This window comes from Chiloscyllium punctatum, chromosome 29 (assembly GCF_047496795.1).
Source record: "Chiloscyllium punctatum isolate Juve2018m chromosome 29, sChiPun1.3, whole genome shotgun sequence".
Lineage (NCBI taxonomy): Eukaryota > Metazoa > Chordata > Chondrichthyes > Orectolobiformes > Hemiscylliidae > Chiloscyllium > Chiloscyllium punctatum.
This window is the reverse complement of record NC_092767.1, coordinates 59892082-59916659: the sequence shown is the minus strand read 5'-3', so window position 1 is coordinate 59916659 and position 24578 is coordinate 59892082. Positions and strand designations below refer to the sequence as shown.

General features: G+C 44.2%; 1 protein-coding gene across 3 annotated transcripts in view; it reads right to left on the bottom strand.

Annotated features, from left to right (window-relative positions):
* Positions 1-1560: 1560 nt before the first annotated feature.
* The window catches only part of capns1b (calpain, small subunit 1 b), a 64530-nt gene continuing 41512 nt past the window's right edge, over positions 1561-24578 (bottom strand). For all 3 annotated transcript variants that reach the window (XM_072549198.1, XM_072549195.1, XM_072549196.1), the window contains exons 6-11: positions 23696-23760; positions 17820-17888; positions 14504-14582; positions 10779-10895; positions 5897-5955; positions 1561-2878 (exon numbers count right to left, since the gene is read on the bottom strand). In XM_072549198.1, the coding sequence (XP_072405299.1) occupies positions 2852-2878; positions 5897-5955; positions 10779-10895; positions 14504-14582; positions 17820-17888; positions 23696-23760 (416 nt within the window). In that variant the 3' untranslated portion in view covers positions 1561-2851. The remainder of the gene's footprint in view (positions 2879-5896; positions 5956-10778; positions 10896-14503; positions 14583-17819; positions 17889-23695; positions 23761-24578) is intronic.

Below are 24578 nucleotides of genomic sequence, written 5' to 3'. Positions count from 1 at the left end.
TAAGTATACTCCTACTTTCTTTATACTCTAAGGATTCACTCGATCTATCCTGTCTATACCTGACATATTCTTTTTCTTAACCAAACCCTCAATTTCTTTAGTCATCCAGCATTCCCTTTCACCCTAACAGGAATATACTTTCTCTGGATTCTTGTTATCTCATTTCCGAAGGCTTCCCATTTTCCAGCCGTCCCTTTGCCTGCGAACATCAGCCTCCAATCAGCTTTCGACAGTTCTTGCCTAATACCATCAAAATTGGCCTTTGTCCAATTTAGAACTTCAACTTTTAGATCTGGTCTATCCTTTTCCATCACTATTTTAAAACGAATAGAATTATGGTGACTGGCCCAAAGTGCTCCCCCACTGACACCTTAGTCACCTGCCCTGCCTTATTTCCCAAGAGTAGGTCAAGTTTTGCACCGTCTCCAGTAGGTACATCCACATACTGAATCAGAAAATGTTCTTGTACACACTTAAATTCCTCTCCATCTAAACCTTTAACTATGGCAGTCCTAGTAGATGTTAGGAAAGTTAAAATCCCCTATCATAACCACCCTAGTATTCTTACAGATAGCTGAGATCTCCTTACAAGTTTGTTTCTCAATTTCCCTCTGACTATTGGGGAGTCTATAATACAATCCCAATAAGGTGATCATCCCTTTCTTATTTCTCAGTTCCACCCAAATAACTTCCCAGGATGTATTTCCGGGAATATCCTCCCTCAGTACAGTTGTAATGCTATCCCTTATCAAAAATACCACTCCCCCTCCTCTCTTGCCTCCCTTTCTATCCTTCCTGCAAAATGCATCTTAAATGTTGTTATTGTATTCACTTCCACCACCCTCCCCTGGCAGCAGACTCCAGGTTCCTGCCATGCCTTGTGTAAATAATAACTTACCTTTCACATTTCCCTTAAAACGTATCTCCTTATTTTAAATCTACGCCGCGTAATATTTGACATTTCCACCTTGGGAAAAGTAAAGACTCTTTAACAGCTACTATAAAATTTACTTTTTTTTTTAAAAAGGCTAATAGATTTCCTTTTATTAAAAATCTCAAATTCTGGCCATTGGAAGTGAGAGAAAAATAAAAGCAGGTTAATATCATAAAGAGCAGATTAGCAAATTTAAAATCACGTATTCACCCCAACTGTCCCAGTGCTTTGTTACACTATGGTAGATCCAATGGGACATCAGCATTAGAAGAACACAGAGGTTCTGGCATATGATGAGAGTTTGGCAAGGCAGGAATGGGACTTGATGCGCCCACTTCAAAAAACTGCAATTTTGATTCATCTTGGAATGGGCTGAGCTCGAGCAGTTCTCAACCTTCCCAATTGGAGAGCCCTGCGCCTTGGCAACGTTCTGGGTCCAGGTATTCCACAGAGTTAACGAGTGTCACGATGAGAAAAGGCACGCCCATCTCTTCAATTAAACATGGTGTCAAATGGCTAAATATGTTGAACCACCTCAAAAAGGCAGGACTCAGAATTGGTTTTGCTTGCAGACAAATTTGGGTTTTGAGAACACTAAAGCAACGGAATACAGGTTTTTACACAGATTGATGAAATAAAGATGTCTTTACCCAAATGATATTAACAGAAAACCATTATCTCGCCAGTACGGATTAGTTGTATCGCAATTGAGAAAGAAACTGACCAGACTAATTGCATTGCTCTTGTGCAATACATCACAGATTTGACAAACCAATAGCTTACGACCTCAAAACGGAGTAATAATCAGGGAATGGGCCCTTGTACATTTGAAAGGTTCGGAAGCCTCCCCTAGCTCAGGCACCCCTCCATGAAGAAATGTATTTCCAGAATTCCAATCTTTGGACCATTGGCACAAGCACCTTTTGCAATACCATCATTTGCTGGGGCTGCTGTTTTGTGCAAAGGGAGAGGCTGCAATGAATTGCCAGGGGATCACAAAGAAAGTTGTTTATACTTTGGGCATAAAGCAGCAAGATCAAACAGCAGACAGACAGGTGACAGCACTCAATAGATCAAGTTCCTGTACACAACAGCACTTAAAAAAACCTTTATGATACCCCACAAAGTACAACATTGCAAGAATAAGCTTGACCTTTCCAAAGCTCCAGTTACTGGCAAACAGAACTCGTCTGTTGTGCGCCAAGGAGCATTCATTAAATGATCCTTGGCACACAACACCTCCCGACCCCCTCCACACACCAGATTCAACAAGGGATGCTTTCAAGTTTGGCTTCTCCATAAAATAAGGAGAACAAATACTCGAGCGTGTGAATAAATCTTAAAACTACAGCTTCCGATCGGGCTGTGACCTTTAACATTGTTTAAAAATAAATTGCTTTCCTCAGTCTTTTAGGCACACGCACAAGGAAATATTCAAGGGAAACAGATTCAAACAAGAAAGGAAAAGCTCAGTTGTTGAAAATTGCGAGCAGAAAGCTCACAAGAGAATGAAAAGATTGTTTTTCTCCAAGAAGCTTGTGGATCTGAGGAGGGGGGGGGGGGGGGGGGGGGGGGGGGTCAATGGTCAGTGATACCGACCTTTAATCTCCCATTTTCCAAAGCTCGATCTCAACAAGACCTTTCTTGCAAACATTATCTTTTTCTTGATTTTGGCAATTTAAGAAGAAAGTAGTCTTGAGGTTTGGAATGGTCAAGGTTAACCACTGTGCTTCCAACAAGCTGAGTTTACAGAGATCTCACGAACAGTAAAAAGCCTACATGCAGAAAAATATATTTTCACCCTCTTTCCCCCCCGCCCCCCATCCTCAGCCAAGCAAAGGGCTATTGCTCTGATAGATAAGTAGTGACAAGGAGATCTTCAGTTTTCTTTGATGAGCTGATCCCAAGGCGTTTGCTTTAGGAATACATGGTGAGTTGTAGAAACTAAAAGAGAAAATGGACAATCATTAGCTTTTTTTTGTGATCAATGTGTACTTTAACATGATTATTGACAAGGTAACCCACACACATCCAATACATGTGTGGCTATATTATACATTAATACACCAGAGATCAGAACAAAAATAAACAATTGCAGATAGGAACTCATATCTTCACCATGGCTATTTGAGATTTTCAATTCCATTTGCAACAAAAACAGGAAATTAAATTTTTAAATGCTGATCGAAGTGACTGAAGTTCTTGGTGGTCAAACCTCCATAACCCTGAGGCCCAGCATAAATGGGAACCAGAGAGGGAGGGACGGACGGACAGAGCGGGTAGGTTGGCTCAGTGGTCAGCAATGCAGTCTCACAGAGCCAGGGACCTGGGTTCGGTTCCAGCCTCAGGCGACTGTCTGTGTGGAGTTTGTCCTTTCAGCCATGACCACACACCCCTCTGTCCAGATTCAGTCCCATCCTCAACCATAAAATAGACCCGGCACCACTCTCATTTGCTGTTTTGCCCTATGTCATCTGCCATTCTGTCACCCAGGAAGGTCCACATTGGTTTGCTATTTCCTCCCCCTGCCCTTTGTGAAACTGTACCCCAACTGCCTCCTCTTTACAAGGCAGCCCCCAGTTCTGTTCCAGGCCATTCCTGATCACAAGTTGCCAGGGTCAGATCCGTTCCCACCCCATGGTTGCTGGTGCCATCTCAATGATTTTCACTCTAGACTGCTCCTTTTAGGAGTAAGAGTAGACCATTTAGCCAATCGAGCTTGCCTCGCCATTCGAGATCATGGCTGGTCATCTCATCAATACCACTCACCTGCACCTCCATAGCTCTTCCTGCTATTAATTTCCAGAAACCTATTGATCTGTCTTGAACATGTTCAATGATTGAACTTCCACAGCCCTCTGGGGTAGGGAATTCAAAAGCTTCACCACAGTCAGTAAAGAAATTCCTCCTTATAGAGCTGTACACACCACTGGAACAGGCCCTTCAGCCCACAACATTGTACTGAATATGACACCATATTAAATCAATCCTTCTGCCTGCCCTTGACCAATATCCCTCCATTCCTTGCATATTTGTGTCCTTGCCTAAAAGTCTCTCAAAAAAACTTTGAACAAGGGGCAACACAAGTGGCTCAGTGGTTAGCACTGCTGCCTCACAGCACCAGGGTCCCAGGTTCGACTCCAGCCTTGGGTGACTGTCTGTGTGGAGTTTGCACATTCTCCCAGTGTCTGCGTGGGTTTCTCTTCGGAGGGTCGGTGTGGACTTGTTGGGCCGAAGGGCCTGTTTCCACACTGTAGGGAATATCTACCTCCAGCCCACTCCAGCAACATGTTCCAGACTCCTATCACTCACTATATAAAAATGACTCTCACATTTTCTTTGAGCTTTCCCCTTCTCACCTTAGTGCCCCCTAGATCAAACATTTGAACTCTGGGAAAATGATACTGACTGTCAACCCTCTGCTGCTCCAATTTTTCTAGCCTCTCCTTAAGCTCATCTCAGTCTTAACCATCTTGCCTCTTTATCCTGAGCTGGAGTCTCTGATTCTACAGCCAGCAGCCAGGGAGAACGTCCTGGCTACATCCAGCCTGTGGTGAATTGTCTAAGTTTCCCAATGAGATTACCTAACATTCTTCAAAATGTCCAATTGCACCTCAAAAGACAATCCTGCCAACACAGAAATTAGTCCAATAAATCTTAGAATTCCAGATAACACAATTATTGCAATCTCCTAAAAGTTGCCCCGCTGGCATTTCACCCATCCCATTCTCAAGAGTCATACATAGTGTCAAATATTCTTCGGAACTCACTACAAACTCTGTCCGTCACTCGATTACAATCTCTGAGTCAGCATGGACAAGGTTGATTAGATTAGATTCCCTACAACGTGGAAACAGTCCCTTCGGGCCAACAAGTCCACACCGACCCTCCAAAGAGTAACCCACCCAGACCCATTTCCCTCCGACTATGGACGATTTAGCATGGCCAATTCACCTGACCTGCACATCTTTGGATTGTGGGAGGAAACCGGAGCACCCGGAAGAAATCCACGCAGACATGGGGAGAATGTCTGTGTAGAGTTTGCACAGTCACCCAAGGCTGGAATCGAACCTGGGACCCTGGTGCTATGAGGCAGCAGTGCTAACCACTGAGCCACTGTGCTGCCCAAGTTGGGCAGAAGGGTCCATTTCTGTGCTGTATGACTCTCTCAAAAGAGAAAGCAGTTTGGTGGAGGAAACCTCCAGGACTTATACACTTAATGGTAAGGTCCTAGGGAATGTTGCTGAACAAAGAGGCCTTGAAATACAGGATCATAGTTCCTTGAAAGTGGAGTCACAGGTAGATGGGGTGGCGTTTGTTATGCTTTCCTTTATTGGTCAGAGTATGGAGTACAGGAGTTGGGAGGTCATGTTGCAGCTGTCCAGGACATTGGTTAGGCCACTGTTGGAATAGTGCATGCAATTCTGGTCTCCTTCCTATCGGAAAGATGTTGTGAAGCTTGAAAGGGTTCAGAAAAGATTTACAAGGATGTTGCCAGGGTTGGAGGATTTGAGCTACAGGGAGAGGTTGAACAGGCTGGAGCTGTTTTCCCTGGAGCGCCAGAGGCTGAGGGGCAACCTTATAGAGGTTTATAAAATCATTAGGGGCATGGATAGGACAAATAGACCAAGTCTCTTTTCTGGTGTGGGGGAGTCCAGAGGGCATTGGTTTAGAGTGAGGGGGGGAAAAATATAAAAGAGATCTAAGGGACAAGAGAGTGGTACGTGTTTGGAATGAGCTGCCAGAGGAAGTGGTGGAGGCTGGTACAATTGCAACATTTAAGAGGCATTTGGATGGGTATATGAATAGGAAGGGTTTGGAGGGATATGGGCCAGATGCTAACAGGTGGGATTATATTGGGTTGGGACATCTGGTTGGCATGGACAACTTGGACCTAAGGGTCTGTTTCCGTGCTGTGCATCTCTATGACTAATGATAATACTACTGGGGATATGATCCTACCTCCACTATGTTCACTTTGATGGAGCCATTGCCGTCTTTATCCAAAGCCTTGAACGATCCTGCAAGTGAAAAAAGACAAGGCGAGGAATGATTAACTAGCTCTGCTCAACAGTGATGTGCATTTATATAGTTTCTTTAAATATAGATAAAATGTCACCAATCACTTCACAAAACCTATTATCAAACACATTTGTTAGGGAGTCACTTAAAGAAATTGTTAGGACAGATGGCCAAACACTTAGTCCAAACACAAGGGCTTCAAAAGGACCATCTGGAAAAGGAGAGCGAGGGGTTGAGCAAGGATATTTCAGAACTGTGGGACTAGACAGCTAGAGGCATGATGAAGGGCTTTTGCTCGAAACGTCAATCTTCCTGATCCTCAAATGCTGCCTGACCTGCTGTGCTTTTCCAGCACCACTCTAATCTGGACTCTAATCTCCAGCATCTGCAGTACCCACCTCCGCCTAGCTAGAGATAGGACCAGCAACAAAGGATAACAGCAATGTACAAGAGGCTAGAACTGGGGAAAAATAAAAGCAAAATAAGTTTAAGTTTGCTGATCTGGTGGAGGTTTGAGAACACAGGATGGGCCAGATATCGTGGAAGGATTTAAAAAGGACAACTATATTTTTAGATTTCAGACATAAGAGCAGAGATTGGTGAGCAACCTGGACTTGACATGAATGAGGACACAGAGTCTTGAATTAACTTTAAGTCCACTTTTTCTTTTTAAATACAGGGCTAATTGATGCCATTCACGAGCCTTAAAACCTGAACATATGGTATCTAAAACTTTCAGATTAACAAACTGAGGGAAGTGGGAAGGGGGATAAATAGACCAAAGAATTGTCCTTTAACGAAAGCAACAATTACGGAATGCACTATCTGAAGTGGCAGTAGGGGTAGATTCACTAACAGCTTCTATAGGAGACAGGAGCAAACCCTAACCCTGCTCCACTATTCAATATAACCATTCATGTCAATGCCTTAAATCCTGCCACTTCCTGTACATTCAGCCAAAAGAGCTTCATCTCCTTGAAAACACAAGATTTTGGCCTTAACCATTTTGTGGAAATGAACTCCATAAGTTTCTCAATATCCAAGTATTTTCTTCACGCAGCTCACTCCTAAAAGGTTTACCCCTTATCCTTAAACTAAGGCCCACAGCTCTGGGACTCCCCACGATCAGGGACATCCTTCCTGCATCTAATCCATCTCACTGTTGGAATTTCATAGATTTCTACGTGATCACTGCGCCCCACCCCCATTCTTTCAAACTTTGGTGAATACAATCCTAACCAAAGTCAATCTCTCTTCATAGGGGTCAGCCCTGCCAGGAATTGGTTCGGGAAACCTTTGTTACAATCCCTCAAAAGCAGGAGCATCCTTCCTCATAAGGTGACCAAACCAGCGCACAATATTCCCGGTGTGGCCTGTATAGTCCAACATGCAATTTGTTTAGATTAGATCCCATATAGTATGGAAACAGACCCTTTGGCCCAACAAGTCCACACCCACCCTCCAAAGAGTAACCCACCCAGACCCATTCTCCTACCCTACCCCGACTAATGCACCTAAAACGATGGGGAGTTTAGTCTGGCCAAATCACCTGACCTGCACTTTTTTTTTTTGGAGTTTGCCTCCTACACCTGCACACTTACTTTCAGTGACTGGTACACGGGGACAGCCAAGCCTTGCTGAACATTTCCCCTCTTACTTGCAGCCCTTTAAATAAATATCTGCTTTCCTATTTTGATTACCAAAACGGATAACATATTTTTCCCCCATTATCCTGCAGCTGCCATGCATTTGCCCCCTCAGCCTGTCCAAGTCACATTACAACATCTCTGCATTCTCCTCACGGCTCACTCTTCTACCCAGCTTTGTGTCACTTGGAAATTTGGAGATACAGGTAGACAACCCTTTATCCGATATCCAAAAATCTCCAAAGTCCGAAGGTTTTTTGTGAAGACTTTTTTCCCTCGTTAACAAGGATGTTTGGTGTGCAAACAGTTAACCCAAGTCGACACCCACTGTGATGTGACATTGTGGGCGTGGCCCAGAACTGGCAGGCCTCAATTTTGCTTCAGGGCCTGTTTTACTCAGAGTCTGCTCCTCCTGTAAGATTTTTAAAATTTCACCAAACTGTCACTTACTGAAATTCGAAAAATTCTGAATTCCGAAAAATAGCAAGTTCCAAGCATTTCAAGGATTGTGCACCTGTACTCCACTTAGTTCCTTCATCCAAATCATTAACATATATTGAGAATAGCTGAGATCCTTAAATTAATCCCCAACATACCTGATTAGCTATTGCCTAAGATTCAAAAAAAATAAGACCCATTTTTTCTTACCATTTCCTGCCTAACCAATTTTCTATTCACCTCAATACAATACCCCCAATCTCATACACGTTAATTTTGCACATGAATCTTTTAAATGGCACAGTGTCAAAAGCCCTTTCAAAGTCCCCAAAAAAACATCCATTAGCTCCACATGCTCAACACTTTTAGTTACAGCCTCAAAGAGCTTCAGTAGATTTGTCAAGTATGATTTCTTTTTTGTAAATCCATGCTGTCTCTGATCTATCACTATTTCCCCTCCAAGCACTCTACTATAAAATCCTTGGTAATGGACTCTAGCATCTTTCCCACAACCATCAGATTCCTGATCTATAATTCCCTGTTTTCTCTCTACCTCCATTTTCAAATTGTGGGTTACATTAGCTACCCTTCAAATTGGTAGGAGCTGTTCCAGAATCTAAAGAATCTTGGAAGATGACTAATGCATCCATGTATTTCCAGGACCATTTAGGGATGCAGATTATCAGGCCCAGGAACTTTCAAAAGAGAACTGGATAAATGTTGGAAAATGATAAACATTCCAAGTCTGTGAGGAACGAACAGAGGGAACAGAATTAATCGAAGAGCTCAGCTTTTCATAATTTATATAAAGGATTTGAATGAGAACACAGGAGGAATAATTAGTAAGTTTGAAAATGACACCAAAATGGGAGGTGTAGTGGACAGCGAAGAGGAAGACAATGGGATCTTGATCAGATGGGTCAATGGGTGGCAGATGGAGTTTAACGTAGATAAATGTGAGGTGCGGCATTTTGGAAAGGCAAGTCAGGGCAGGACTCATACATTTAACATTAGGGTCCTGGGAGTGTTGCTGAACAAAGAGACCTTGGGAGTGCAGGTTCATAGCTCCTTGAAAGTGGAGTCGCAAGTAGATAGGATAGTGAAGGCGGCGTTTGGTATGCTTTCCTTTATTGGTCAGACCATTGAGTAGAAGAGTTGGGAAGTCACATTACGGCAGTACAGGTTAGGCCACATTTGAAATATTGTGTGCAATTCTGGGCTCCCTGATATAAGAAGGATGCTAGGAAATCGGAAAGGGTTTAGAAAAGAATTACAAGGATGTTGGAGGATTTGAGTTCTAGGGAGAGACTGAAAAGGCTGGGGCTGTTTTCCCTGGAGCGTCAGAGGCTGAGGGGTGACCTTATAGCAGTTTATAAAATCAAGAGGGGCATGGATAGGATAAATAGAGTGTCAAGGTCTTTTCCCTGGGGTGGGGGTGGCGTTGGTGGTGGTGGTGGTGGGAGAAAGAGTCCAAAACTAGAGGGCTTCGGTTTAGCGTGAGAGGAGAAAGATATAAAAGGGACCCAAGGGGCAAGTTTTTTTACGCAGATGGTGGTGTAAGGAATGAGCTACCAGAGGAAGTGGTGGAGGCTGGTACAATTACAGCATTTAAAAGGCATTTGGATGGATATGGGCCAATACTGGCAAATGGGACTAGATTAGGTTGGGACATGTGGTCGGCATGGACGGATTGAACAGAAGGGTCTGTCTCTGTGCTCTAAGACCCTCTGAAAAGGGTGACCCAAACACAAAGAATGAAATGGCCTGCTCTTCAAGCAGCCTGACTCTGCCGTTTACAGACTTTAAGCATCTGTTGATCTTCTCCAAACAAACTTACACTAAACAAGATAAAATGGTACAATATCAGCCTGAGGCTGTAACTAAGAAGCAGAGCTCACTTCAGAAAAATGCCTTTTTACCCACAGCTGTCAAGTAGGTCCAGATGTGAAACTAAAATTCCACTATCAACACACTCAATACATTCCCATTTGGGAAGTCTCGTGATTTGGATCTCACTCAGTTCCTGCTAAATGCAGCAAACAGGCAGGATCTGTCACACTGTATTCTATCTCTCCGAACTGTAGAGTGAATCCTTGCATCTAGTGACCAGACAAAAGGAACTCCACTCCATACGGCGATCAGATTTACTGCACCAAACCTGGCCCTTCAGACCAAACGGTTTCTGCTCCCCAGGCAGCTCCTCTCTTCCACACCCTAACATTTCCTCTCACTCATTATCATAACCTTCACTGCTTTCTCCATCATCTCATCACCTCACTTCCCTTTGCTATTCACTTCAACCACTCCCTCAGTTCGCCAATTCCACATGCTCACCACTCCCTGGGTGAAAGACGGTCTGTCCATCCATCCATCTTGTGTTTTAAGAGCCCTGAGTTTTTAAATCCCTGCACAAATGAATACCTGCATCTACCCCCATCAAACCCCTCAATCAGATTTCCCAGTCCTGCTTTATTGGAGAAGATGGGGCTGGGTCTATTCTGATCTGGAGTGTAATGGATCAGTTTCAGAATGTCCACATCTGTCTATTGTACTCTCTCAATATCAATTTATGTGGAGACAAGTATGCACAGCACTCAGCTTTTTTGTTGGTTTTATTTCTAGATTCATACACAGCACATGCCTCAATATCGTCACTGAGCTGTGCCAGGCAGCAATGTCACAGGAATGGCTCCAAACTGATTGGTCAAGTTAATAGGTGCTAACAGAACCACACTTACTGAGCATGGCATCCAACCTGACTAAGCAGGCAATGTAGTTGTCAAAGTCCATGTCACCAGACTCATTGGCATATCGGCGATACAGCAGTCGGTAAAGTTCATCATTCAGAGGATATCCTTTGGACAGAAGGAGACAGAAGTAGAGAAGGTTAAATGTCAAAATCCAACCAAGCAATGATAAAAGAACGGTAACATATTTCCAAGTCAGGATGAGATGAGATCTGGAGGGTGGTGCAGAGAATTGGCCAAGCTAAATTGCCCATAGTATTCAGGGATGTGCAGGTTAGGTGCATTAGTCAGAGGGAAGTGTAGAGTTGGGGAATGGATCTGGGTGGGTTACTCTTCAGAGGGTCAGAGTGGACTTGTTTGGCCAAACGGCCTGTTTCCACACTGTCGGGGATTCTATGATTTTGACGAAATGTGAGAATTTTCCCCGTGAGTCTGCTCTTCTTTAGACTGAGGCTGCAGGCTTGGAAATTACGGTCATGAAAGCCTTAGCAGACTTGGTGCGGTGGCAGTCAGTGATGAGGAAGCTTTTCAAGGCTATTTTCTGCAATCATGGATTTTTAAAATTATAAACACCAATCGGAGGCTGAGAGCATAGAACGATCTCAGTACATCGAGTCTCAAATAGTACAGAGATGTTTCAGTCAACAAAACTGATCTACCCATTTGATAGTGCCTCAAGTAATCAAAAAAAATTGAATAATTTTAAGACACTTGTAAAGGAGTGAAAGTCCAAAAAAAAAACAACTGTTTGAAAGTACTTTTTGCGATTGAAGGTAAAGGGAAAAACCAAAAGGTTTCCTGTTGTGCAGAAAGTAATTCAGGGCATAGGTCCAGTGAATGCAAAGAGAAGTGAAAAGGTGGGATAGGATGAAAACTCTATCAACCTTAAAACTGGAGAAGAAAATTTGGTTCAAACAAAAAAAAGACAAGATCAACCAAAATCTTCTATTGTCAGAGCACTTGAAAAGGGACACAATGAAGGAACACTGAAGGCATTTTTATTCGAGTCCCAGAGACATATGCACTAAACAACCCCACAGCCCTGTGGCTGACTACTTCAACTCCCCCTCTGCCAAGGACATGCAAGTCCTGGGCCGCCTCCACCACCAAATCCAAGCCACCCGATGCCTGGAGGAAGAATGTCTCATTTTCTGTCCTGGGACCCTCCAACCACACCTCATCAATGTCAATTTCACTAGTTCCCTCATCTCCACCACACCCCCCTCATCCCAGATCCAACCCTCCAACTCCCCACCGCCCTCTTGAACTGTCCTACCTGTCCATCTTCCTTCCCACCTATCCACTCCACCCTCAACTCTGACCTATCACCATCATCCCCCACCTCCACCTACCTATTGCATTCCTAGCTACCTTCCCCACCCCCCCCCAGTCACACCCATCCCCCCTTCCCATTTATCTCTCGGCACCCTCGGGGGACCCCCCACATTCCTGATGAAGAGCTTATGCTCAAAACGTTGACTCTTCTGCTCCTCGGATGCTGCCTGACGGGCTGTGCTTTTCCAGCACCACACTTTTTGACTCTGATCTCCAGCATCTGCAGTCCTCACTTTCTCCCAAAAAGTGAAGGTCATTTTTCCTAGGGTGAATTCCAAAACAAGAGGGCATAGGTCGAAGGTCAGAGGGGAGACATTTAAAAAGGGACCAGAGGGGTAACCTTTTCCACACAAGGGTGATATGTGTATAGAATGAGCTGCAGAGGTGTTGATACAATTACATTTAAAAGGCATCTGGATGGGTACATGAATAGGAAGGGTTTGGAGGGATATAGGCCAAATGCTGGCAAATGGAACACAGTCAGATTGGGTCTGCTTCCGTGCTGTACAACTCTACGAAGGGTGACAGAGTCTGATTATCACAGAACATGTAATAGCTGTACAGAGTTCAACACTACACCAGACAACATACTGTCGTGACAGCCTTAGGAGACTTGGTGCGATGAGAGTCAGTGACGGAAAGGCTTTTCAAAGCTATTTTCTCCAGTAATGGATTTAATTATAAACACCGATCAGAAGCTGAGAGCATAGGAGGCTTTCAGGATGATTTCAGAGCGTTAACTTCAAATATTATTGGAGATATTTCAGTGAACAGATGAACTACTCATTTGATCATGTCTCCCTATATTGGGCTGGATTGAAGCAGATTGGAGCATCCACTCAGTTTCAGATTATCCCAAACAGAGATCAAGACTTGGGGTTTGGAGAGAAGGGGGAAGGGGGTCGTTTGTGTGTGCATGTGAGAGAGAAACCTGGGAGGAGATGCGGTACAATGCAACTAGTAATGATGTAACTGAACCCATGACTCTGACGTCAGTGAGAGAAAGATGACAACAATCTATAAGGAGAATGTGAAGAAAGAGCTCTTCCATATCCTACACTAGAGAGCAGGGTTTCAGAACCTGTAGAGTGGCCAAAGTATGCAAGGAGGTGAAGAGCCTCAGGGACAGTCTGTACAGCCACCCGCAGTCAGAGACCTCCAGACTGTGTGCTTGCAACCATATTAGATAAAGCAGTGGTATACACAAAACATTAACTTCCTTCCTTCCTTCCTTTCTTTGCCAGTGCTGACTGATCTACTTCCAGCAATTCCTGCTTTCTCTCAGAAATTTAGCAGCTGCAGCATTTTGGTGTTTTTATAGGTTAGCTCCAAACCAGATGCTGTTCAAAAGGTGCCCCATCTGGTGAATAGCAGTGGAATTACATTGACTGAGGGCAGTGTGTGGTCTTGCAGCACAGTTGCTGATCAGCTCTTCATACCCCTACCAGCTAGTTGAGAGAGCTGATCAATGATTACCAATTCCCCCAGTGCTTTCCTGAGTCTGAGGATCTACAGACATCAGAGCACCTCCATCTGCAAGTTCCACTTTAACTCCTGGCTATCCTCATGTGGAAATACATCGCTGTTCCTTCACAGTGTGTTAAAATCCTGAATCTACCTTCCAAACAGCACTAGGAGTCTACCTACACCCCACAGAGTTCAACTTCACCTTCAAGGGGCAATTAGGGATGGGCAATAAAGTGCTGGCCTAGCAAGCGATGCTCTTAAGCTAGGCAGGAAAAAGGAACTACCAGTAATTGTTGAAATTAAAATCAGAAGTCTCATGACACCAAGTTATAGTCCAACAGGTTTATTTGAAATCACAAGCTTTCAGAGCACTGCCCCTCTATGGGTGAAGTGACTACACCTGACAAAAGGAACAGGGCTCCAAAAGCTTGTGATTTCAAATAAACCTGTTGGATTATAACCTGGTGTCCTGTGACTTCTGACACAGTCCACCCCAATCCAACACAGGCACCTCCACATCAATGAAATTAAAATACACAAGACAGAGCCAGATCATTTGGCTGATTCACAGGCCCTTGCCCACTCTAGTTATCTCCTCTCACCCAACCTCCCATTCGTTCTTTCTTAACATCCTCTTCCAACCTGCCCTTCATTTAAATCTATACTAGTCACCTCACACCTTTCACATTGTTGCATGCCCTACTGTCTTAGCACACTCGAAGGGTCTCCTGAATTCCTGATCAGATTCATGCCAGGCATGGTAATGTTGAGAACTGCTCCCTCCTAGTACCAGCACTGATGGACTGAATTGTCTCCTCCTGCATTATAACACATGTATGAATGTGTCCTTGGCACCACCTTCTCCCCACAGCCCCCTCCATGGAGCTATAGGTCAGTTGATCAACATGTCCTACCTGCTGCTTCAAAAGCCCCAGGAAGCTCTTGGCTGTTAATGGTTCCTGATTTGTCTGCATCGAATCTTTTGTAGACAGCCTGTGGAGGGTGAATTACATATTTAGTTCAAACTGCATACAGGGTCAGGATGACTAACAAGGGCACAGATTCACTGGGGGGTGGGGGACAAACAGTCCAAGCCACACATTTGACACAAGTGCACAAATTTAGACAGAAAAGCTATTGGAGGATATACACATCTCACCACTGATTGCCAGCAAGAGGCAGTAGGCAATTAGTGGCAGATAGCTAGTCGCACCGTTTTCAGCCTCCACACTCTAAAATAGTCCAAAGACATCAGCCAATGTCAGCGCAGCATGGGGGCTGTGGTTAGCACTGCTGCCTCACAGCACGTGGGTTTCCTCTGGGTGCTGTGGTTTCCTCCCACAAGTGCAGCTTGGGGTGAATTGGCCATGCTAAATTACCCATAGTGACCAGGGATATGCAGGCTAGGTGGATTAGCCATGGGGATTGTAGGGGGTGGGTTTGGGTGGGATGCTGTTTGGAAGTTCAGTATGGGCTCAATGGGCCAAGTGGCCTGCTTCCACATAGTGTAGGGACTGTTTCCCCAAACTAGAAACAGCTCAGCTCACAGACCAACATGGAGAGCATTATATCACTGCAGCAAGTTTCAGTGATTGTCTCCAAGGAGATTGTTGGAACAAGGTTGCTGTTCACAAGCAGATCTGGGAACATGACCAAAAGACAGATATATTGAGCTGGGAAAAGTCACAGTCCAGACTGACAAGAATGACACTGGGTTAGAAAGCTGGAGTGACAAGCTTCGTTTCTGTGGACCAGGCCTGTATTTCCTTCACATATAACAAATCCAAGGGAGCTTTAATGGTGCAGTGGTAGCACTCCTACCTCAGGGACCAGAAGGTCCAATTTCAAAGTCCAACCTGCCTGGACATTTGCCATAACACCCTTGAATAGGCTAAATAATTTTATTGCAGATTAAGGGGGCATCTAATAAGGTGTTCAAAATCTCGGACAGGGTAAACAGAGACACCATTCGCTCTGGTGACAGTACCCAGAACGAGATGAGCAGGTTAAATTTAGAACCAAGGCCATTCTGATGAAAACCTGTATCCACTACTCCTCCCACCCAAAAGCTGCTGAAAATGTGAAAACAGAGATGGATATGTGTTTTTTTTCCACCGGGGAAAGGTGTTAAGATTTATGAAACCAGTGGGGTTGAGATACCAGACCAGAAAGATAGGGAAGTGAATCGGAGGGGGCAGAATAACAAACTCCCATCTATAGAGTTATAGAGATGTACAGCATGGAAACAGACCCTTCGGTCCAACCTGTCCATGCTGACCAGATATCCCAACCCAATCTAGTCCCACCTGCCAGCACCTGGCCCATGTCCCTCCAAACCCTTCCTATTCATATACCCATCCAAATGCCTCTTAAATGTTGCAATTGTATCAGCCTCCACCACTTCCTCTGGCAGCTCATTCCATACACGCACCACCCACTGCATGAAAAAGTTGCCCCTTAGGTCTCTTTTATATCTTTCCCCTCTCACCCTAAACCTATGCCCTCTAGTTCTGAACTCCCCGACCCCAGGGAAAAGACTTTGTCTATTTATCCTATCCATGCCCCTCAATTTTGTAAACCTCTATACGGTCACCCCTCAGCCTCCGACGCTCCAGGGAAAACAGCCCCAGCCCGTTCAGCCTCTCCCTATAGCTCAGATCCTCCAACCCTGGCAACATCCGTGTAAATCTTTTCTGAACCCTTTCAAGTTTTCAATGCTTCATCTTCTTAACAATCGCAATGTAAACTTTTCATTGCAGAAATTGAGTGCGTTTTTGAAAAAAAAATATCAACACTCAATTTGCAAAATTGTAAATGTCACATGGAAGTTTAATGTAGAAGAGTGGGAAATGATCAGGGGTTGAGGGGGGGGGGTGTGGAGGGGGGTGGAGAGAGAAAGGAGGAGGAAACATAAAATTGTAAAAAGGAATTCAGGGGGAGGATGACCCAGGGATATACGGGCACATATACCAGGTGGGGGAGTCCAGAACTAGAGGGCATGGATTTAGGGTGAGAGGAGAAAGATACAAGAGGCTTATGGGGCAACTTTTTCACACAGAGGGTAATATCCTGAGAGTGGGGGCGGGGGAGGGGGAGGGGGCGGGGGCGAGTGGGGGTGGTATTGTAGGTTCACTCAAGTTGTTAGGGTCTGGAATATCCGAGAGTGAGGGGGAAGGCAGGTTCACTCTCTTGTAGTAATGACAGGGATTCTCTAGTCCTATCCATCAAAGGAGTGCTACTCGACCGGGCAAGATCCAAATAAAATCGGACATGTCAAACATGGGATTTGCAAAGCTGCAAAATAGAAGTAATCACAAAGGGTATATAGAGAAAAGGGTAACAGAGAGATAGGGGGCTATGGGGAATCCTCCACACAAGAGGTGAAAGTTATACAAAGTACAGTCAATATTTGTACTATAGTAGACAACTATCACGGGACTAACTTCATTCCAGAAAGAAACTGCTCAACATTGTCCAGGAATGAGATATTCGCCAATGGGGCAGTACGGTGGCTAAGTGGTTAGCACTGCTGCCTCACAGCACCAGGGTCCCAGGTTAGATTCCAGCCTCAGGCAACTGTCTGTGTGGAGTTTGCACATTCTCCCCGTGTCTGCGTGGGTTTCCTCCGGGTGTTCCAGTTTCCTCCCACAGTCCAAACATATGCAGGTCAGGGTGAATTGGCCATGCTAAATTGCCTTTGGTGTTAGGTGCACTAGTCAGAAAGAAATGGGTCTGGGTGGTTTCCTCTTCGGAAGGTCAGTATGGACTTATTGGTCCGAAGGGCCTGTTTCCACAACGTAGGGGAATCTAACCTAATCCTGTTGGCATTGTACTGCCAAAAGTCAGCTTTAGCAAAAGTATTGATGTCAGTCATAAAGACTCACTGAGTGAATCTCACACACATACACACACACAAAGTCTGAGCTAAAGCTACATTTACAGCCAGCGTCTATATGCCTGTTTTGATGAAGAGTCACATTAACGCTACTTTCTCCCCACAGATGCTGCCAGACCTGCTGAGTTTTTGTCAGCAATCTGTTTTTGTTACAGGCAGCGTGCTTGGTTTGGTTACCCAGTGAACACGGGACTTTTCTGATCCATGGCACAATAGTCACACTGAATCCAAAGTATGCCTGTTACAATGAGCCTGAGGGATGCAATCCCCAGTACATCTGAACTGCTGTGTACAGACATAGGTATGTGGACTTACTAACTTAGAGACATACATACCTGCCACTTCTTAATCTTATCCCAAAGGTATTTAAATTCTTCAAAGCCCAGCCTTCCAGTGCTGTCAGCCTGAAATCGATGGGTTAAGTTGGTGTAACAAACTCAGTTCAACACTAACAGATACTCCAAGCCAAAACATTTGTGGAATTCTCCTGAACTTCAACATGAAAATAAAACCTCCATCGATCAACTGCTTTTCATCACCAGACGTCTCAAAGTACATTTTCAACTGCAGCCAATGTTGTGGTGCAAGAAGCACAGGCATATACAGTATATAATTCAAAAATAAAATTAACCCAGTACATCCAACACAACGTCTCTAAAACCAGCAACTCAAGCAGCAGGTCTCCACAGTAATTTCAAAGGTCGAGTTGGGTTTCTGGAACGGGCTCCAATTCCTCACTGAGTTTACGAGTGGAACACAGGATATTGAGTGGGAGCAATTGATCAGAGACCAGCACTCAGATGGATACACCAATCACATCTAACCCACTTCATCCCGGCAGCTAGAGATCATGATACAGAGAAGCTGCACTAACAGAGCAAGATCCTCAGAGAATTAGGAGAAAGGTCGAATGAAGGGCTTATGCCCAAAATGTTGATTCGCCTGACCTGCTGGGCTTTTCCAGCACCACACTCTTGACTCTGACCTCAGAATTATCTGACACCAAGTTAAATAGGGAGACACTGGGCACAATTCATAGGTCTTAAAGGAGTGTCTTAAAGTGGGAGAGAGGCAAGAGAAGGATTGTCAGAAATGGGCACCCAGCCAGCTGAAAGCACAACCGTCAATGGCAGGGTGACAGAATTTAAGGTCCACGGGTCAGAATAGCAGGAGGTCCAAGAGAGTTGCAGAGTTTGATGTGGAAGCCGAGAAAGGGAGGGAGGATGAGACTTTGGAGGGAACGGAATAGAAGGTAAATGGTTGAAACAAGGCAGCACTGAAGCAGAGTGGTGGTGAGAGATTAGAAGTTGATGCATTAGGTCAGTATTAGCGCAGCAGATGGAGCCTGGGGTCTGAGCAAGGGGAGGACTGTCCCATAACAGCAGCAAGCTCTGCCCCTGTAGCACATTCAACATCAGAAAAAAATATTTTAAGCTGCTCCACGTAATAAATCAAATCAGGGGACTGAGACACACAAGGAGGTCAGTAGGGATAACCGACAGCTCGGTTGGATAGGTTTTAGAACATTAATGGCGCAGTACAGGCCCTTCGGCCCTCAATGTTGTGTCATTTTAAGGAGGAGTGTCTTAAAAAGATGGGAAATGGAGTTAGAGTGGGGAAGGAGGTTGACTGAAGGAAGGAGAGATTTTAGGTCCCATGCAGCTGAAGGAACAGCCACCAATGGGATACAATTAAAATCTCGGAACACTAGTTTCAAAGGTTCAGTAGTTAACATTTTAGACCATAATTCTAAGGATAAGAGTAGCCCTCAGGTGAGAGAATAAAATTGGAGGAAGGCGAACTAAAAATATTAAGTAGGAACTAGGGAATGTATCCTGGGAGCAACTATTGGAGGATTAATCCACATCTGGCACGTGGGAATCTTTTAAAGGCCAGTTGATTAGAGTTCAGGACCAGTGTGTTCCTGTGAAAACTAAGGAGAGGGATGGCAAGAATTGGGAACCTTGGATGACAAGTGAAAAAGTGAGAGCTTTGTCAACAAGAAAAAGGAGGTATATGCAAGGTTGAGGAAACTAAAAGACAAAGAGGCCTCAAAGAATACAAGGATAGCAGGAAAAAACTCGAGCAAGGAATTACGAGTGTTTGGGGAGGGGAAGGGAGGGGAGTGGCATGAAACAGGATTAAAGAGAACCCAAAAGGCATTTTAGATGGATGTTAGAGGCTGGGAAAGGATAGTTCCACTCAAGGGCAATTTATGCTTGGAGCCGAAGGCAGGCCATTGACAAGGTCCTAAGTGGATACTTTGCATCAGCATTCACAGAGGAGGAGGAGGACATTGTGGACGGCGAGTCCTGGCAAGGCTTTGATGATATCCTGGTCCATTCAACATTTAAAAAATAAAGTAACGGCTTTGGGCGTTTTGAAAGGATTAAGGAAGACAAATCCCCCGGGCCTGATGGGATCTATCCCAGAATGAGAAAGGCAGGCAAGGAAATTGCTAGGGCCTTGTACAAAATCTTAGTATCCTTTTTAGTCCCAGGAGAATTGGAGAATCGTCCTTTGTTTAAGAGGGCAACAGAGATAATGCAGCAAACTGATGAGTTTTATATCAACGATAGAGAAATTATTGGAGAAGATTCTTAGGGACAGAATTTACTCACATTCGGGAAAATGCAGACTTATTAGCATTAGGTAACACGATATTTGCAGAGAAGATAATGTCTCAATAATTTGAGTTTATTTAAGGCAGTGACATAGAGGATTGAGGAGGACAGGACAGTAGATGTTGTTTACATGGGCTTCAGCAAGGCCCCTCATGTTCAGCTGATCCAAAAGGTGACATCACACGGAAAAATCAGCTGATAAGATGGATACAGAACTGGCTCAGCCATCAAAGACAGAGTGTAGCGGTTGAAGGCTGTTTTTCTGACTGGAGGTCAGTGACCAGGGGCGTTTCACAGGGGTCAGTGCTGAGACTCAGATGGTTTGTAATAGGTGTAGCAGGTGATTACTAAGACGGTGGATGACACAAAGATTGCGGGGAGCTGTGGACAGTGTGAAGAATAGCCAGAGGCTACAGCAGGACAGAGATAGGCTGCAGACTTGGACAGAGAAATAGCAGATGACATTTAATCTAGAAAAGTGCAAGGGGATCTATTTTGAAAGCTGTAATGCAGGAGAGAAGTAGAACAGTAAACAGCAGAACCCTAAGAAGCGTCGTAGAGAGAGATCTAGATATACAGGTCCACAGCTCTCTGAAAGTGGCAACACAAGTGGATAAGGTGGTTAAGATATATAACAAACTCACCTTCATCAGTTGGGGAATGGAATATAAAAACTGGCAAATCACATTAGGGCTGTACAGACCTTCAGTTTGCCCATTTTTGGACTATTGTGTACAATTCAGGTCGCCACAGAAGGATATGAAGGTCTTGGAGGCAATACAGAAACAGTTTACCAGGGTGTTGCCTGGTTTGGAGGGCATTCACTACCAGGAGAGATTGGACATTCACTTGAATATCGAAGGATGAGAGTGACCATATCGTAGTTTACAAAATTATGAGACCCATTGACGTATTGGATAGTTAGACTCTGTTGTCATCCCCCCTCCCAGGGCAGAAATATCAATTATTAGGGAAATACCTGTGAGGTAAACGAGGGTAAGTTTAAACAAAACAGAAAATGCTGGAAAACCTCAGGAGAGAAAAGAGCTGACGCTTCGAATCTAACTGACCCTTTGTCACAGCTTTGAAGAAGGGTCAGTTAGATACGAAACGTCAGCTCTTTCCTCACCTTACAGATGCTGCCAGACCTGCTGAGATTTTCCAGCATTTTCTCTTTTGGTTTCAGATTACAGCATCCGCAGTAATTTGCTTTTATCGAGGGTAAGTTTACTGCAGATTTGTTTTTTTAAAAGTATGAAAGTGCGTGGAATATGCTGCCACTGGAGATGGTGGAGCCAGACACGACAGCAACATTTTGGAGACATCTTGCCAGATACTTGAATAGACAGGGACGAGAGGATGATGGATTGCATAGAGGAAAAAGGATTGTAGTTTACAAAGGCATCATCTGTCAGCAATGGCCCGTTCCTGTGCTATTTGTTTTTTATTGTTTTATAAGAGACAAGAATAGGAAGCAGAGATATCTCAGAGGTGTTTGGCTTTGTAGGGTATAACAGAGACAGGGAGGGGCAAGGACACAGTGTGGTTTGGAAGCATGGATGAGAATTGGGATCGTTATCTGCCTCTCAAAGAACTAGCATTGCTCAGCAAGCATTTGATGGGCAGTTGGCGTGAGGCAGAGTTTTCAATGACCTAAGGTTTGGAGCACGGTAGTGAACAAAAGCTGAACCGTTAGGGAATACCAGAGATTGAACCCAGCCACCTGAGGGATAGCACGGATGTGCTGGCAGAAGTTCATCATCCCTGGGTTAAATAGGGCACCAATCAGATACACTTGCCTTGGACTGTTTCCCAGAAGACAGATGGAACTGGTGAAGTGTGTGAGAAATTTGGAATAGAGACACGAATCAATAGCTTCACACCTCTGATATTTTATTGGAGCCCATGAGTGAATGTCAGAGGAACAAATCAGATTGTTCAGCACTGCTCCAGAGAGGTGCTTGTGAGGTCAAGTCAACTGTCATCAGTGCACATGAGAACCATGTTTCTGGATGATGTCAACAAGAGGTAGCAAGAGTCATTATGTAGGAGCAACCACTCGCTAATGGGCTAAATCCTCGGCATACAGAGGCCAATGGTGCAGGAATGGGAAGGGGAGTCACTCAGCATTGCGTATTGATCAACAAAACACAGAAGCTGAAGGGTGAAGGGGTTGGTCTGAGTACTGACACAGGTGGCAGTTGGTGCAGCTCCGGTAACAATGGTGAAAACGGATGGAATTAGGAGAGAGTGGGTCCACCAACACGACAACAGGGTAAATCGAGAAAATCACCAGCTTTGTGAGTGCAGGAACATCAAGGGGACTAAGAACGGATAACGTTTGTCACATGATGTTAAAAATCCCTCGCTCAACCCAGCTTAGATTCTCTAAGTTTATGCGAAGACCATATATATTAAAAAAAACCAGAACAGGAATAAGCCATTCAGTCCCTTGAGCCTGCCTCACCATTCAATAGGATCATGGCTGATCCAGCATTCCTCATGTCCCCTTTCCTGTTTTTTTCCCATTACCCTCAATTCTCCAACTGGTCAAGAATCAATATCCATCTCAGCCTTAAATATACTCCAGGACTCCACCCCCACAGCTCTCTGTGGCAACAAACTCCAAAGCACTCAACCCTCAGAAGAAAAGCTTTACCAGATTCTTAAACTGGTGGCCCTTTACACCCCCTGCTCCTAGACTCTCCCATAAAGGGGAAACATCCTCTCAGCGTTTACCCCGTCAAGCCCCTTAAGAAACCTAAAATGTTTCAAACTCCTCAGTCTCAGTAAAGGTCACCATGACACTATTGATTGTTGCAAAATCCCATCTGGTTCACTAATGTTCTTGAAGGAAATCTGCTGTCTTTAACTGGTCTGACCTACTTGTGACTCCAAACCCACAGGAATGTGGTTGACTGTTAACTGCCCTCAAAAGGACACCCTTGAAAGAATTTTGTTTTATAAGTTTCTCTACCCCCAATGTCCTCTGTTGAAAGTCAGTGTCATGAAGCACAGAAACAAAACTCTTCGTTCCAATCAAGACCACGCCAACCATAAGAATTAACTAGTCCCATCTCCCTCCAAACCTTTCTTATTCATTTACTTATCCAAAACATCTTTTAAACAATGTACCTATACCCATATCCACCATTCCCCCAGGAAGTTCATTGCACACACAAACCACTGTGTAAAACAAAATTTGCCATAGCTTTTTAAAAATCTTTCTTACCATCTAGTCTTGAAATCCCCTAGCCTAGAGAAATGATACCAGCCATTCAACTTCCCTATCCCTCTCATGATTTTATAAACCTTTATGAGGTCACCTCTCAAACTCCTGTATTCCAGTGAGAAACGGTCCCAGCCTATCTGTTCTCTCCTCATAACTCAAACCTGGTAAATCTTTTCTGAACCCTCTCCAGCTTTAATAATATTCTTCCCATAACAGGGTGACCAGAACAGCCCGGTAATGAAGTGTCGAATTATTCTGTTGCAGCAAATAAAGAACAATAGTGTTGGAAAGAGCCAAGGCCCTCAGCCATTTTGAGTCAAGCTGATAATCAGTTTGACCCCTTTCGAAAGGATACATCCATAACAGCAACCATACTGCGGCAAGACTCCAAGCTGAACCCATCAGTCTTCAGATCGGGATCTGTGACAGAGAATAAAACATCAGCAGAATTACACAGTCAGGAAATCACTCTTTTACCCAGAGGAACAACCAGAAACCTGGCCAGATCAAAGACTGACATCTCTGAACACAGCTCAAAACTCAACACTGTTTTACCATTTCAGTTTTAATACAGCCATTGTTAAGAGCAACCAACTTCTCCACTGCAATCAACCAAAAAAAGGGGGTCTCTTTGAATACAAAAGTTATAATAATTAGAAAATGTAATTTTAAAGAAAGGGAACTCAAACAAACACTTTTTCCACACTAGGGAATTTCCTGCTCAAATCTCTCCACTTATGTCTCACTTTCTTCCTTTAACATACTACCAAAAAAATCTACATTTCCTCCCAGGTTTTGTTAAGTCAGATGACCATCGCCTTATGTTGCCCCCAGTGTCACATGATGTTCAACAATATTGTAAACCTTTTTGGGGAAGTTTCATCATGTTAAAAAAGGTGTTATAAAGCTTGCGCCCACCACATACTTAGCCTCCCAAATTGGAGACTGAAGTAAGCTGGATCCATACTCTCTGGAGTTTACAGAAACAGGGGGAATCTCTTTGAAGAATTCAAGATTCTAAAGGGCCAGTCTCCGTAATGGTGACAGTGAAGTTATCATTTTTAAAAAAAAGCACACACACTCATAACCTGATTCTCTAAGACTTTGGAATGGAAGACTGCCATTCTTACCTAGTGTGGCTTTACATAGGTCTCCAGACACACGTAGTGAACTCTGAACTGCCATCTGAAGTGCTCAACAATTCAACTGTACAAAACAGCAATAGCTATTCACAGCAG